The sequence below is a fragment of the Acinonyx jubatus genome, chromosome A3, assembly GCF_027475565.1.
Source record: "Acinonyx jubatus isolate Ajub_Pintada_27869175 chromosome A3, VMU_Ajub_asm_v1.0, whole genome shotgun sequence".
NCBI lineage: Eukaryota > Metazoa > Chordata > Mammalia > Carnivora > Felidae > Acinonyx > Acinonyx jubatus.
This window is the reverse complement of record NC_069388.1, coordinates 4,149,671-4,166,558: the sequence shown is the minus strand read 5'-3', so window position 1 is coordinate 4,166,558 and position 16,888 is coordinate 4,149,671. Positions and strand designations below refer to the sequence as shown.

The window sequence follows — 16,888 nt, the reverse complement described above, 5'->3', positions numbered from 1 at the left end:
TACTTGAAGAGGGTAGAGAAGCTGTCGCGCTGTGGGCATCTCCGTGACGTGACGTCACCGCCAGGCAAGGTTGGGAGGGCCGTGGGCTGCAAAGCACAAAGATGCTAATCCAGACCACACTTCTAGGAATGCTCCTGTGGAAAAACCTAAGTACAGGGTGCTGTGAAATAGCACATCTACCTCACGCGCGGTGGTAGCTTAAAATTGGATGCGCAGGACTGGACAGGGACTGGAGCAATGTGGTTTTTCACAAAGTCAGATAACACACAGCAATCTCAGAGACTTGTTTTGTGTCAACAGGGAGTTTTACTCGAGTTACCGCACCAATTAGTTATTAATGGGACCTGATTGAGGACATCCTATTGAAGTTCACGCTTGGGAAAGAATCATTAGGAACTCAGGACCTAGTTTCATTGAGGACCACGTTTCTGACCACAAGCTTTTGTTTTTGTTTGTACCAATTAACCACCGCCCCCCCCCCCCCATTTGTTTTCCTTTGCACTTTTCTGCAGATTTCGGCAGCTCCCAGTGGGCATGGTGACCGCTGCACGCAGAACACTGCCTCCGGGTCGGGACCGTCTGAGCGCTCTGACTCCTGTGTGGCCATGGCTACTGATAGCCTTCCGTCTCAAGGCAGAGGTCCTGGCGTGGGAACGCTGGAGACACGCCCTCCGCCCACCCGGGAGCAAGTCTCGGTGGATCTGAAACCGTCCATTTTCTCAGATACTCAAGAGCCTTCTTCCCTTGGGTCCAGAGGGACCCCTCTCCGCCAGGATGTTGCTCCCTGTGTGGCTGCCATCTGTGCTCTGGGGGAGAGAGTAGGTCACACAACCCTGGGACTTCACAGTGCGGAGCCACAGGACCACAGAGCGGCGGGGGAGGCTCTGACGCAAAGTTCCCCAGATAGAAAGGCTATCGCCGCGGCCGTGTCGCCATCAGTCTTGCCAGGGAAACCTTCATGTGGGCAAAGAAGGTCAGGTTTGCTTCTGTTGGGGTCAACTGGAAAGACTCATCTGGAAATGCCAGCACCAGGTTCAGCTAGTTCATACCAAGAGGAAGGAGAACACAAGACATTTTTTCCCACTGGGGGACAGTATGGGGGTGGGGAAATGGTGGTCCCCTGCCCTCCTTTAGGAAATGAGAGTGGGAAATGTCAAGTCTCTGGATTAACTTCCCTAAAGGATTGTGTGGTTCCTTCTAAGCCAGGGCAGCCCCGAGAATCCCCTGAAGCCCCTTCGAAAACTGTCAAGAGGAGGGGCCTGGAAGGACTCAGGAAGCAGACGCGAGTGGAGGTCAGCGACACCAGCAGTGATGATGAGGACCGGTTAGTGATAGAGATGTGAGGCTTCTGATGTCTGCAGTCAGAGACCGCATGCTGTCGGGCTGGCAGGAAGGCTGAACTCTATTTCGCCAAGCACCTCCATGTTAGGAGAGCCATTGGGGGATCTTTGCAAGACATCCCCAGCCGGCTCCAGCCTCCCTTCCCCAGATCCCCTGGCGGTATACCAGGCGCCAGGCAGGGCAGGGGTCGCAATGGAGCAGAGCCTAAGAACGCCTGGCGCACGGTGACCGTGCTGGACTCCCAGCCGCGTCCTCTGCATCGGCCCCCGCTGCCTCTTCCAGTCACGTGGCATTAACCAGGAGAGCCACAGTCACAGTCGACTCGTTTACGTATAAGTGAACCCATAGAGTCGAGTCGGCCGACTTCCTCCATCAGTAAGCTGAGGGTTTGCTTCAAAGGTGGTAAGCATGCTTGGGTCACTGGGGTAGCTTGGCAGAGGAGGTGGGGTATGACGTGGGCATCAAGATACTTCTGTTCAGTCTAGAAACGAAATCGAGATGCATTAAAAAACTGAAGTTTGGCTAGAATAACTTGCGTCCTTAGTGGAAGTTGTAAATATCCTTCAAAATGCCTATGATCTGGTGAAATGCCGATTGTCCTTACATGTCACCCAAGTGGTCAGTGCTTACCTACGATCCTACAGCAAAAGCATGTCGTGCTTTCGGGCCCGGTGCCTTTTGTGCTGAGGCCTCCGAAACCCTCGGTGTTTTTAGCTCTTGCAAAGGAACGCCGTGTTAAAAGTTGATAGAACAGTCTCTGGAATGAGTCATTTTTTGAGGGGGAAAAATTCACTTATTTTTCTCTGATTCTCTCTGTCATATTGTGCTCTGAGCAATTTCAATTAGAGGGGTACATTTTAGTAATCTGTACAGCTTAAATTGATGCCTGCTCATCGTGACGGGAGCCTTTTAGATTTCCTCCAGAAGCTTCAAGGATACAAAACTAATTGGAGTTTTGACGCTGTTTTACATCTCAGTAATTTTATTTTGGGGGCTTGGTGTTACTTTGCTGTCAAATTAAATCAGCCTCTGTATTGTGCAAGTCAGAACAGTACAGATAAAATTCCCCAGTATTCCAAGCCAGCGCACCCCTGTGCAGAACAGAAGAGCTGATCTACGTCAGCCAACTCAGTGAGCAAAGCCTCGGATTTACTGTGTTTTACTGTGTTCCTCTCCTTCTCCTTAAAGAGGAGAGGAAAAACTTAACCGAGATTTATACTGCTGCATTTCGATAACATTTTATACTTTCTTTTCGTGTGATTTTGTACCATTTGAAACGCACAGCCGAGCTCTTTTGGCTTAGCTGCGCTGTGACGATGTTTGTATGACATCCCGTATCCAAAGCGGCAGCACACAGGCGCGAACGCGCTTTAACGCGTCCTTTCCTGGGCCTGAGGGTGGTCGTTTCAAGGACCATCATGTGACTTTTCCAAATTTAGGGTTATTCATAGAAAACTTCAAGGCAGGACCAGCTTCCCCGGGTGGCTTAGCACGTGTCTGTGGTCATTTCAGGTGCGCTCATAAATATCCGAGTGATTTCAAGCCCAGCCAGGAAAAACATAAGAAGGGAGATGAAAGGATGCCAGGCATTCATTTTGTGTACTATTTGTTTCTTCGTCTTGTACTTTTTAAGCCAAACAAAAGTGATGTGGTGATTATCTACCCTCTGAATTACCCGTGCTCCTGTAATGAGAGAGGAGGTCTAGGAGAGTGGTCTGAGTCTTGGAGGGAGAGAGAGTGAGGGCCTGACCTTGTCCGCAGTGAGCTGGGAAATCTTGGGTAAGACACGTGCCCTCTCTGTGCCTCAGTTTCTCCAGCTGAGAATGAGAGTTAGACCAGACGAACTGGATGCATCTCCAGCTTATGTGATCTCCTTGTGAGATGAGCTCTCTCTCCTCTACCTCTGGGGGTTCGGGGGCTCAGAGGTGGCCCCCATGGGGAGGGGTCCCCCACACAAGACATTTGGGTGGAGACCGGGGAGAACCGAAGCATGAACACCTGCTGCCAAGTGTTGCCCTAAAGAACGTGAGCTCAGAGAAGCTCCATATGATTTTTTTCCCCCAGAGTTCCAGATTTTGGGGGTGCAGTCATTCAGGGTACAAGTCTGGCTGATAATTCAAAGATGAGAAGCAAAACCAGAACACTGCTGTGTGAGGGGAAGACAACGTGTCTAGAGGCTGACCTGAGTACTTTGTCTGGGAGGCACTGATCAGGGGAAGAAAACCATCTTCCAGATCCTTCTTTCCTGGTAGCTGCTAAGCTATCCGCAGGATTGCTGTTCCAACTCAGTAAAGTCACAGCTCCAAATAACACTGACCTCCAGATGGTGACGGAAGCCCTGTCCTTCTAAGAGCCACCATTGCTGGCTGCCACATCCCACCCTAGATCAAATATGGCGGAACACTGGTTCCATCTCTCTGCCTCCTCGTGTCTCTTCCCAAGGTGAGCCGGTTGCCAAACCATCCTGTCAGCTGGTCATTTAGCTGGCAGGTGGCAGTGTTTCCAAGTGCGCCTTACTTTGTGTTAGCATGAATTTGTGAAAAGCTACATTCCAGTGGATCAAACAACAGCAACAACAAAGTATTTTGAATGACTCTAGCAGAATTGGCTATTGGAAATCATCCTAAAACACAATTTTTTTAAAATAAAGAATCCTTTTATAAATCCCCAATAATGTCTGCTTTTATAAGTCTTAGCTTTCCTATGGGGTTTTCATAAAGAGAAATGCAACACCAGGGCTACCTTTTGGGGATAACATCAGCGATCTGTATCGCTGCTTTGGGTTATTGAAAATAAAATTTCAGTGTTATTAATTGATAACTGCTGCAGTTTTTACTCTTCAAGTGCATCCTGTGTAAAACAGATTGACTTTAAAACAAGGCAAACTAGAGTTTACAGATCAGGGATTCATTCCTGTCTCTCCCCAGGGCTGTTACTTTTATTGTACCTTTGGGTCAGGGTCTTAAGTCAATTGGTGCTCAGCTTCTTCCACAGAGAATAACTCTAGGGACTCTGGCATAGACTAAAGTCAAGTGCACTTTGAACTCCTTGCTGTTCTCTCAGGGCAAGGTATCCAAGTGCCATGACCCATGATGCTCAAGACTCACCACCAGGTTTACCTCTGCAGCTTCATCTACACCGGCCAGACATCCCTTGTTAAAGATGTGTGGGGGAAAGAGGCTTCACCCCCCCCCACACCCCCCCTTGGCAGCCGGTACTGTTAAGTGACTCTTAAAGTCACCTGGTGTTTAACAGGCAACCCAGATGCTCCTTGTTGTAAGGCACGATGGAGGACGACTCATGCCTCCTGTCATTCATAACCTTCGAGATTCTGGATGAAGCTAATATCCCTTTGACTCAACAACCCAGGAGAACCTATGGTTCATTTGCCAAGGGATTAAAAAAAAGATGGCGGAGGGGTGCCTTTAGATTCTCATCAAACCCTGCCAATAGCATGATGGGTCACTGAGGGCGAGTTACACTTCCCCTTCCTAAAATCCCTCCCTCCTTTAAGGCTCAGTTGAGAAGAGTAGCCTTGCCAGAGCATTGCGACCACAGTTCTTGGCATGAAAGATGAACGACTTGGAGCCCTATGCCAAAAAGAATTTCCTCGCATTTACATTCATTACTTAGAATGATCACATTATTCATTTTTTTCCCCGGCATAGAAATTTGCATCTTGCACAAAATCTGCCTGGTGCAGCAGATTTTCATAGTTATGGAAACTGTCATCATTATTGGAATGTGCTGCTGCTCAACTCTCCAGACATAATTTAATATGGTGAGGAGAAAACGGTCTGCCTGGCTCTGTGGCGGTCACATTGCTGCAGCCGCAGCGAACAGAACTGGTGTTTCTTCCTCACTTCAGTTGGGATTCCCACGGTTCTTGTGAGGGAGCCTCTTTGGCTTTTGAAACACTACGTTTCTTGATATTTAAGCACAAATTTCCTGCCTTTATCTTTCAGAATTCATTAAATGTAGGCGTCAGGACCCAGAAAATCTCGTGTGCTAGATTTGCACCTGTACAGTTCTCTTCTCCCATGCTTTGTACTTCTGTGGGCATATGTATAATTTGATCTGAAGAAGCCTAGGAACATTTGAGTGTAGCGTTTCACCACTGGAAGGAAAGGAGCCAGGAAAAATAGTCTCTGTCACTTGGAGCCCTAGGGCATGACTCAGAATCTTCTACATGCAATCAGTTGTTCAGAAGTTGCTACTCTTTTGACTGTTCGTAATCAGGAAAGCTATTGGCTTCTTGGTTGGTTGTTGAAATTTATCTTCTTCTTTATATGGTTAAATTATTTTGTTTTGATAAAAATAAAATTGAAAAGAAAAACGTCTCGTGTGATTTGTTAACATTTTAACCCAAACGACACAGGCAGTATCCTGTATGAATTTGATATCTGATTATTCCCAAGTAGTTACCCAGACATCCTGTCCGCCATATTGGTATCCCATTCCACTCAACAAAAGGATTAGGTGATGGCGAATCACCACATTTTCTTGTGCTGTTTCCTTTTCCCACGTGGCTCATTTGTCGTAGTCTGCCATATTTTAGACTTCTTAACTTAAAAATGTGTTTTTAAATTCTTAAATGTAGCTAAGTTTTGAAGCCACATGAGGGCACTATCCACAGTGCAATAATCCAGAACTTTTCCCCTTAGAATTGATGTCTCTTGGATATTTAATGGTATTCATTAACACAGAAAACATTCATAAGTCAAAACAGTACCTCCTTATGAAGATAGCTTATGTGTTCTTCACAGGAGAACCAACACAGTCCTAGTCTTCTACATCTATACCTCTTGAAGGCACTTGAAGTCCACGGAGACACAGGGATTGGGAGAAAAAGTAGGAAAGGAACAATAGAAGGCACAGATACACTTATTGATGGATCTGAGGAGCTTTTATTCTAACTCCTCCGACTCTAAACAGTAATAAATTAGCCCATTATTTCCAACCTTCAGTCATTTGAGAACCATTTAATGCTTTTTGCCATATGTGTCCACATGTGGGTATATTATTTACTTGATACTTTTGTTTAAATCATCTGTCTTTTTTGTCCCATGCCTTTATTATTAAAATTTTTTTTTATAGAAATGTAGTTGACATGCAACGTGGTGTTAGTTTTAGGTGTACAACATAGAGATTCAACAGTTTTAAACACTTCTCAGTGTTCAGTCAGTCACCATCTGTCACCATACAACTTTATAATAATCCTGTGGACTATATTCCCGATGCTGTACTTTTCACGTCGGTGACCTATTTTCGAACTGGAAGTTTGTACCTCTTAATCCCCTTCTTTCTTCCACCCCCCTACCCACTTCTCCTTTGGCAACCACCAGTTTGTTTTCTGTATTTAAGAGTGTCAGTTTATTTTTGTTTTTTTGATTCCATATGTAAGTGAAGTCATAAGGTATTTGTCTGTGTCTGACTTATTTCACTTAGCATAATGCCCTCTGGGGTCATCCATGTTACTGCAAATGGCAAGATCTCATTCTTTTTTTATGGCCGAGTAATATTCCCTTGTGTATATACCACACCTTCTTTGTCACCTCTGTCTTAAAGAAGGGATCACTGCCCTAAATAATAATTATGTGTGAAATCTCAGCCTGAATTTGATAGTATTGTATATTTTCTGATCTGCATTAAACTAAACTCTTAAAAATTGTTCCTCCACGTGACATACTATCTTCATACCAGCAGTGGTATCTCCCTCACCCTGGGGGAAGTATTGAGCGAATCTGAAAGGTACACACATCGTTTGTTACTTTTGTTATTCTAGTTCCTCTTAAGCACAACTCTTTCCCCATTTTTTTTCTCCGAGCCCATAGAACTGAGGCCACAAGTAGCGTTGTAGGTTAATCATGTAAGTTTCTTCAGTCAAACTTTACAGGTAAGTAACTACCATTCCAAGTGAAGGGATTAGCCCACGTTTCAGTCTCAAAGGAAGAGTCCCGTGATATCTTGTGGTATAAACACATTTTTGTTGTGGTGGTTGGTCGGTCGGTCGATTGGTTGGTTGGTGAGTACCAAATGGTACACGGGAAAGCACAGTTAGGGACTCATGCTGAGCCGCAAGGACGAATCCGTTCCTCTCAAGGACCTGCTTCCATACTTTTGGATTTGAAGCAGATGAATTTGGCGGCTCCAACAATCAAGGAGACCAGCTTTCCAGTCTCCTGCGTGGTGGCAGCCTGTTGATGTTTGGGCTTTGAACGCAGAAGGACTGGCTCTGTGGCGTCTCGGACCTTTGTCTCCAGCTGTGACGGACATCTGCTCTCAGTCTCCCTCCCAGAGGCAAATTCAACACCCTTTATGGTTGAGCATTTGGCGATTTCTGCCCCGAAGTAAGTGAATTGTTTTTCTGCATGAATGCATGAGTGAATGGATTCCTATAAGAAATTGGTGGCTTTGTACATGTGGCCTCTGGGACAGAGTGGCCCAATCCTGTCTCTGGCCACAGTGGAGATCTAGTTGTCCTGTGTGTACGTAGTGTGAAATAGGGTATATAATTCAGCAAAAATGAGGCCTCTCGACACCATTACAAATGAAAGGCTGGCTATTCAGGCTTGTTTTTTCTATAGACTAGAGTTCCAGTCAGACATGTTTGTGCTCTGAGGGTTGCTCCCCTTATGTCTCCCATGCCCCCCACTCACGTAGAGGTCATCTGTTGGGGACCTGCTCAAAAAGTTGTCTTCTTGTTCAAGAACTGAGTAGAGTGGGGCCAGTGAGCTAGGAAACGAGATAACCACATATACAGCCCAGGAGGGATCGCCTTGGAGCAGGGCCCATGGTGACTTCATGTTGGCGTTCTCCGTAGCTGGAACAGTGCATGGCTCATAGCGGGTATTGGTGCACATTTGTTAAGTCAGTGGATGAAGTGGCCCACTGCTGGTCAAGGAGAGGAAAGAAAGTTTATTTTTAATTTTTTTTTTAATGTCTGTTTATTTTTGAGAGAGATAGGGACAGAGCTTGAGCGGGGGAGGGGCAGAGAGAGAGGGAGACAGAATCCGAAGCAGGCTCCAGGCTCCGAGCCGACAGCACAGAGCCCGACGCGGGGTTCGAACCCACGGACGGTGAGATCATGACCTGAGCCGAAGTCGGATGCCCGACCGACGGAGCCCCCCAGGCGCCCCGAAAGAAAGATTCTAAGATGAGTGATTTGGCCCCACCCCTTGCCTCATTATCAGAGATGAACGAGAGCATATGGAGAACTTTCTGTCCCCCCATTTCAGAATTTAGCAACGCTTTCCCGTTACCTGCTCCATCCTGTTTGTTCACCCAACATTTATTGAGTGCTTAAGCACGTGGTAGGCATATGAGGATATAGGACTGAAAAATACAGGCCGAATCCATGGAGCTTTTGTTTGGGCGGAGGGAATGTCGATGGATGAACCAACCAGACAGACAAGTAGGTAAACAGTGTAATATCAGGTGGTGCTGAGGGCTGAGAAAACCGAAGGGGGCGTGAGAAAGTATCTTGCCCTAATTCAAACCATTTCATGCAAACGTACGTTTTTCTTCTGCCGTCCTCAGCAAAGCGAGAGGAGTCCTATGCAGTAAGATGTGCCCTGCTTCATGGCAGCCACCTTCGTTCTCACGTGAAGCAGAGTGTTGCTGAGTGAGCTCATGCGTCTCATGCTTACACGTTCCCTCACTTTCTTGATAGCTTCAGTTAGTGTAGTTGGTGGACCCCCCGGCGGAATGTGGCAACTTGGGTCTGCTACGCGGACCCGCTGATTTGCAGGTACCCCAGCACTTCTGGATGGAGGCTTCTCGGATCCCATAGTAGCAGGTGGGCACTGTTTTAGACCCAGTTTCCTTGACACAAGCCATCAAACATTTGAGGCTTGGGGATCTCAGTCCTGGGTTCTTTTTCTCAGGAAAGGTGAAGAGATCACCCTTAAAGGCAGTGGTTCTCAAAAGAGGGTGGCTGGCCAAAGGGAGGGGAACATCGGACAAGGTCTGAGCCAGTCTTGATTTCACAACTTGGGGTGAGGGGTGCTTCTGGCCTCCGTAGGCAGAGGCCGGGAATGCTCTTCAACACCCTGCAGTGCACAGGCCGTCCCCACAGAACGGCATCTGGTTCACCAAGCCACGAGCACTGAGGCTGAGAGTCTGGGGCTCAGGCGGTGAGGCTACATAGTCCATAAGAGGCCCGAGAACAGTTTGGTCCTCGTGCTGGTGAGACTGGACCCGAAGCAGAGTGCAGGCTCCGTGTCCCAGGCGCAGGCCGGCACCCCTTCCACAGCATCACGTCTGCACCTTCAGGGGCACACGAGGACACGCTTCCAGAGTCTGCGCACAGTAGGCCGTCTGCCGGCTATGGTCGGGTTTATCGCAAACCTCATCTGCTCTTTCTACTCTTTATTCCACCTTGAGGAAAAAGAACCAGGACACGGGAAGGTCGATCCACACGAACAGATGTTTGAGTATGGAGTAGACATTCAAAAAATATTTCTAGAGCAAAAGCTCGGATGTTGCGGGGAGGATGAATGCAGCCCAAACTCTAGAACAGTCCCCTTGGACCTCCGGAGCCAAAAGGAAAGTAAGAGATAGGTGCTGATCTAGGCACCAGGAAGCTTTCAGATTTGACTAAGATGAGGTTTGTCGGTGCGTGCTTTCTTTTTTTTAGGGGAAACTGAGAACCGGAGGATTTTGTCCTGGCTTGAGTCAGAGTTAGCTGTGACTAACACCTGCGCTTCGGCCCTGACGTCCAACATTCTTGCCGTGACGTGATCACATTCTGCCTCTGAAAATTTTCCATTATGTTCTACTGTCCTTACTAAAAAGCACAAAGAAAGAACAATACATTTTCTAAAGATCCTCTGCATCAGGGTTTGAAACTATTGACGAATTTCTGGTTAGCTGGAAATAACTCAGAAAATTAAATTATCTAGACTATCCCATTCCCCAAATATTCCAGTTAATTAAGGTTTGATTGTGTTTGTTTTGCAAAAAGAAAACTTCTCTCCTAAGACATTTAGACTCAAAGAGATGTGAGCGGAGCCTATGTGGTCTCATAATTTATGCACTTGAGTTGCTGTTCCGTGGGCAATCTGGCAGGGATCACAAGCGTAGACAAAGAAGATGTTAACAGCGAGAAAGACATCACCAGAAAGCCTCTGGAAGACAAACACTTCACATCTTCAATTATAAGACAACCTGATGCAGAGAGAGAATAAATTAATTTAAAAACCTCCTGCACAAAGAAAATAATGGAAAAATACATCATACGTAGTTATCCCTTTTGTGCTAAAAACAAGTGATTTGGAGGAGATAACTGCATGGGGCTGAGTGTGTGAGTCTTATTATCTTTTTCTGGTTTTTAAATTCTTAGGGGAGAAGCAGAGAACAAGGAAAAAAGGAGCTTTCATTGTTTCAACAAACATTTCTTGGGTTTTTGGTATGTTGCCAGGTACCTGGCTACACTTTCTGGGACTTTTTCTACTTTTAAAATAACTTTCAGTCATGGCAAAGAAACTTCTAGATGCCTCACTGCTGATTCCAGCGGTGGTTCCAGTAAGGCCATTTCTTCTAAGGTTTTTGCCAAGACTTATGGTTTGGCTTCGAGGCACAGCTGGGGAATATCACTCGGCATTTTCCCCACCGGAACTTGAGTTTTAGGGGTTGGGGCATCCTAGGCTTTGGAGAGCACCCGTTTGCAAGGAGAGGTTTAGGAGGGTTTCACGTCGGTTTTCCTGGAAGCAGGCTCTGAAACAGAGTTCAGTGTTGGAGGTCGGTTTGGGAGGGCCCTTGGGATGAGCGACACCTGTGCAAAGGAGTGTGGGGAAGCAGAAGGGGCGGAGGGAGGGGCTGAGCTCTGATACAAAGAGAGCCTTGGCCAACCCACGGGGTGCGCTGGAGAAGGGTGTGCCCCTGGGAGAGGCGGCTCTCTGTAGCCAAGGCAGTCCTTGGAGGGACCAACAGCTACAGTCTCTGCCTGCAGACAGCCCTCCCAGCAGCTGGGTGGTATCGTTCATGAGAGGGGCTAGGAAGCACGTCACAGTGTCAACTCCAGTGAGGCTCCATTACTGTCCTCCCTCCTTCCTTCCCTCCCTCCTTTCCTCCCTTCCTTACTACCCAGCAAATACGTACTGAACAACTGCCATCTGCCCAGCACAGCCTGGTAGAGAAGATGTCATTAGACAAAATATTACCCATTATTTATTTACAACTGGACAAACGCTAACAAGGGACCATGCCAGGTGAGAAAAGAGAGAAGAATCTGGGGGAACCAAAAGAATCAGGGAGACTTTGGGCTGAACCCAGAAGGCTGACCTGGGATGAGGAGAACGGTGCTCCCGGGGGAGGAGGCTCCGAGCTGGAGACTAGGAGGAGAGGTGAGGCCCGTGGGCCACAGGGAAGCAGGAATGAAACTGTGGGGTGAGGGCTGGATCTGGAGGATTCCATGGGCAGAGCGAAGCAGCGTGCTTTGATCCGAAACAGCATGACCTGAAAATCCATGCCATGCTTGCGGATGTAGGAAGGTTCTTCTGGGACTGGAAAACTAGAAGTTGGTTTAATGTTTGTTTATTTCGAGTGAGAGAGAGTCAAGAGTATGAGCGGGGGAGGGGCAGAGGGCGAGGGAGACGGAATCCGAAGCAGGCTCCAGGCTCCCAGCTGTCAGCACAGAGCCCGACACGGGGCTCAAACTCAGAAACCACGAGACCATGACCTGAGCTGAAGTCTGACGCTTAACCGACTGAGCCACCCAGGCGCCCCTAGAAATTGATTTAAAATGTAAATGGCAATCTTGCTCCGAAAGTTTGTATTGTTTTTGAGAATGCGAGGTACCCAAGATTGAATTGGCTTCTTTCAGTGTGGCCTAAGGGAGACCGGGCAGGACTGCCCAAAGTTCCAGACAGACTGATTTAGGTTTTTGTCATCCCACTGAACCTGGCCATTGTCATTTTCACAGCAGCCCATCTACATGGGATAACCTAGGCTGTAAAATGAAATACTTAAAGGGTCAATCAACCACAGGACTTGGGAACTGCTGTCCGTAAACTTTCTAACAAAGGAGTGGATACCTTGACCCGCCTTGCAAGTTTGGCATTCATCTGGTTGGAAAGATGAAAGAAAAAGGTGGCTCTGACATCCAGAAGATTCCAAATGTCTGCTGTCTGGTGTCATGTCTTGTGGAGTGTTACCTGTGTAGGAACAGAGTCTAGATCAATTGGAATCCGATAAGATTCCAGAAGGGACTTACATTTGGAGTCTCTCTCCCCTTCCCTCTCTCCCCATCCTTCTCTCTCTCCCCCTCCTTCTCTCTCTCTCCCTCCCTCCCTCTCTCTCTCCCTCCCTCCCTCCCTCTCTCTCTCTCTCCCTCCCTTCCTCCCTCTCTCTCTCTCTCTCTATCCCTCATTCCATCTTCACTGAGAATTGTGGAGAAGCATTTGAAAAACAAGCCTATTTTTGGGCTTGAGGAGGAACAGTCTGTGAGGGTTTGTGGTCTTTCTCAGGGTTCTCCCACCTGCCTCGGCCGCTTTATTCCTTCTACAGGCTGAGTCCTTATTTAACACAGGTTTTAAAGTTTGGAAAGCTTAACCTTTTCAATTAGGAGCTGAGCTCTCCCCCCACAGAGATCATCCAATTAAAAAACCAATTCCTGGGTCAGTGTAGATGAGTTGTCGGCACTCACAAAGATGGTCCACATCTGCCAAGGGGCACATCGGATATGGGGGAAGCACTTCAGAATGTGTCATCTTCTGAGTGTCAGAAGGTGACACGCCAGGGATGGGAGCCTGGGAACAGAAGGTGCGTATTGGTGTTTAATTAAGGAAACTTGAGAATGAAGAACATTGAAGTTCTTAAACCACTGGTGGCTTCCAGGTGGCACGGGGCCCCTGGGTAGGGCTGGTTGTCCCCGCTGTCCGTGTCCCCGCCCTGACCTGTGCCCATGACCCAAAGCGAAACGCTTCCCAGCAGGGGAGTTACAGAGGATCACAGGCTCCTCACGCTGCGACAGGTCAGTCTGCACCAGTGGCAGAGACAGTAAAGCTGCAGTCCCGCCCCGGGGGACACGTCTGCCACAAGACGTGAACGGGGCTGGGGAAGGACCAGCCCTCTGTCGGGAGAAGCCCACAGACACGGGGACATGCAAAGGACAGCGCGCAACCCAGGATCAGAGCCTCATTGTGCAGATTTCATCACTATTTCATCTGGGGGGAGAAAGAACCTGTAGGAGGAAGGATGGGGGGGGAAGCCCCACAGATTGTACTTTGATTTTATAACCAGATTGTTGGAAATTACTGACAGATTGAATAAAATAATATGCTTCGGAGCCGCAGAGAACTTAGAGGTGGAAATCTAATTGACTTCCACCCTGAACCTAGGGGCTGGGGGCTGGGGGAGCTATATTATTAATCACCACTGTGGTCACTGCTTGGTGGGTTCCTGCACTGCAGGAGGAAATGTAGCTTTCAATTACATACATATGAATTTCAAATGACTGCCTGGTGTACCAGAGGGACGAATTCGTGTGGATGGGGAGCTGCAAGCCATGTGCAGACGCACTTGAGAAGAACCACACCACCCCGTAAAACGATGCAATTAGGGTGTTGGGGGTGAGCACCCTGGGGCTGTAGAGCCCGGGTCTGCAAGGGCCCCACCTCGTCAGCTCTCTGTCGAAGCACGCGTTCTCTTCCTTCCTGCAGAGCCCTTGCAGTGGCCCTGGCCTCAATAGATTTCAGATCTGCCTTGAATATGAAATACCTCTGGATGCATTCAGCCATTTTCTACCCTGAAAGTCAGCGAGACAAAAGGCAGATGGTGTTCGACTTCAAATGATTATTTCAGGAGTTCGCTGATGTCGAGATAAAATGAGGGACACGCAGGAAGGCTTTTCGGAATCGATACGAGTTCTTCAGCTTCCAGTTTTCCTCCGGTATTCAAACAAAAGCCAAGGTTTTTGTGGTGGAGTTGATTGTTAGTATGGATGCTGGTTTCCTTGAACAAGAAAGTCTTTTCCTCCCATGGAGAACAGACCCCCCCCCCCCCCCAACATTCGCCTGCACTTGTGCGGGACGTTGGAGACGCAGAGATCAAAACAGGCTCGATCCTGCTCTGGGGAAGTGTGCTTTAGCCCTCCTACACGGCTAGCATGTGGTGGGCTCAAAGCAAGATGTGTTCCATTATGCTGTGTAAGCCGGGAGGCTCGCTCACGGATTCATTCATCCGCTCTGCCTTTCCAGGGTGCCCACTCCGTGCAGAGCCACTGTCGACTAGTCGCTAAATAACACTGAAAATCGCATGAGAATGTGCTCACCATCTGGCCAAACACGCAGGCTTTGGGCTCAGACAAACCTGGGCTGGAGTCTGCCTTTGCTCTGAACCTCTGTCTGGCTTGGAGTCTCCCCCCGTGCCTCAGTCTCCCCTACTATAAAACGGGGACAGTAAGAAACACCATTTAGACTGGTTACGTTAGCCGAGCGCCTCGCGGGTGTTTGCAGTGCTGGTCTCAGGACTCCTCGGCAGAGGAGCTCAAGAGCTTTTGTTACAAGATCCCTTTTACACAGTACCAATCAGTATTTGTTGTATGATAAGTTAACAGTGGACACATGAAGAATTATTTATTAACTCGTTTTAAAACAGCAATGATAAAACCCATCATGCAGTTTGTAATGGAGACCAGTGATATTTTTCAGAGTATTTAGGGAAAAGGGGCGCATTGTTTTGTATTTTTGTGCATCTCTCTTTTTAATGTGTATTTATTTATTTTGAGAGAGCGAGCATGATCAGGGGAGGGGCAGAGAGAGAGAGAGAGAGAGAGAGAGAATCTCAAGCAGGCTTCACGCTCAGTGCAGAGCCCACATGGGGCTCGGTCCCACGACCGTGAGATCATGACCCGAGCTGGAATCAAGAGCCACACGGGCTCTTGTGACTCAACCAACTGAGCCACCCGGGCACCCCTTGCACATCTCTGTTAACGTCTGTTGCAATATCACACCACACATAATCTGCAGAGAACTCCCCTGTGTGGGCCCAACAGAATGTGAGTTGTGTTGTCAAAATAGGGCCCAACCCCTTGAAAGGGTCTGGGGGCCCCCCAAACCACACCATGAGCACCACTGTGGAAAGTCCTTTGATTTTCACTGCAGCCCTCTAGGGCAAGGACGATTTTCATTCCCATTCTGCAGGTGAGGAAACTGAGGCACAGGAAGGTCAAGGGACTTGAAAGGTCAAGGCCACACAATTAGAGCAGCACAGCTGGCATTTCCATACACCCAGCTGTCTGCCCCCAGGGACCTCCCACTACCACTCCTCGGGCAGAGCACCCATAGCAGTGCCTCACACAGGGTCCTCCAGGTAAACGGGAGCACTTGGACAGCCCTGAAGCAGCATGGTGGCCTTCTGTTGTGCAGATGACCCCACCCCTTCCCCCAAGGGCGCAGGGAGACGGGCAGAGGGAGGCCACTGGAACCCAGATGCGAGGCTTTGGGGAATAGTAAGATTCTGACCATCCCTGAAACACCCGAATCCTTTCTAGAACATCTCTAGCGGCCAGAAGTTGCTCCCAGAGGAAGAGTCTGTCTGCTCACGGGGAAAGCTTTGAAAATACACAGCCACGGAGCAGTTCCCTCCCACCGTCCGTGGCTCACCTGGTGGTGGTGCCGACCCACCACACACATTTGTGGAAGACAAACGAGGCAGGTACGTTTACGGGCAGGGGCAAAAAACATCACATCAGCTCAGCTCTCTTGCGCTTTGACCAAAAAGCGTGGGTCGTTGATCAAAGGGCTGGCAGCCGGAGGATGCTCTGAGGCCAGGCACATGGAGAGGAATGTTTTTCATCCCCTTCTTTACTTTTTCTTTAAATCCACAGACCATTTATTCTTTTTGGCTCAAAATACCCCAAAGATTTTGCAACTCACCTGTTTCCATTTGCCAGTTAAAAAAAAAAAAAAAAGATGAGGGGAAAAAAACCAGTCACATTAGAATTCATGGAAAGAAATAAGATTGTTTTTGAGACCTGGCAACTGGATTTCTGTGTTTTATTAGCATAAGTGAATTATTAATTCAGCACAGAAGAAGCATAGATCTTTGTCATATAAAAAATCATCAATACCACAAGGGACCTTCGCAACCCAGGATAATAATAATATCTTACTTACATTTGCATAATGCTTTACAATTTACGAGGCCCTGTCATATACCCCAGGGACTTGACTTTGATAGCTGCGCGGAATGGAGATTTTGCCCTGGGTGGAACCAGCAGAATAGCACAGGGATTTCACTTCATTACTGTCAGGCCCCAAATCATGGATAAGCACCCTAGATCCTATCGAAGTGCCTGGAGGGGGAAGGGGAGGGGGAGGGAAGTCAGTAATAGTGAACGTTTCTTTTATTGTCTTCTGAAACTTGTCAGAACTTGCTTTCCAGAACCAAGAGATCCAGGTCCCATCTTGGGGAGTGGTCCAGTCTGAGCCTTCTCTGAGCCCCGTTCTCCCAGTCCCAACTGGGTGGCGCCATTTGCCGTGGGGGCCAATGTGTCCGGGTTCGCCTGGCTGGTTCCCAGTGGGAGAGCTGAAAGCCCAGAGTC

At 48.1% G+C, this 16,888-nt stretch overlaps 1 protein-coding gene across 2 annotated transcripts in view; it reads left to right on the top strand.

Moving 5' to 3' along the window:
• The window catches only part of ZNF831 (zinc finger protein 831), a 108,923-nt gene extending 104,918 nt beyond the window's left edge, over window positions 1-4,005 (top strand). For both annotated transcript variants that reach the window (XM_027046557.2, XM_015066450.3), the window contains one exon: window positions 513-4,005. In XM_027046557.2, the coding sequence (XP_026902358.2) occupies window positions 513-1,343 (831 nt within the window). In that variant the 3' untranslated portion in view covers window positions 1,344-4,005. The remainder of the gene's footprint in view (window positions 1-512) is intronic.
• The last annotated feature ends 12,883 nt before the right edge of the window (window positions 4,006-16,888 follow it).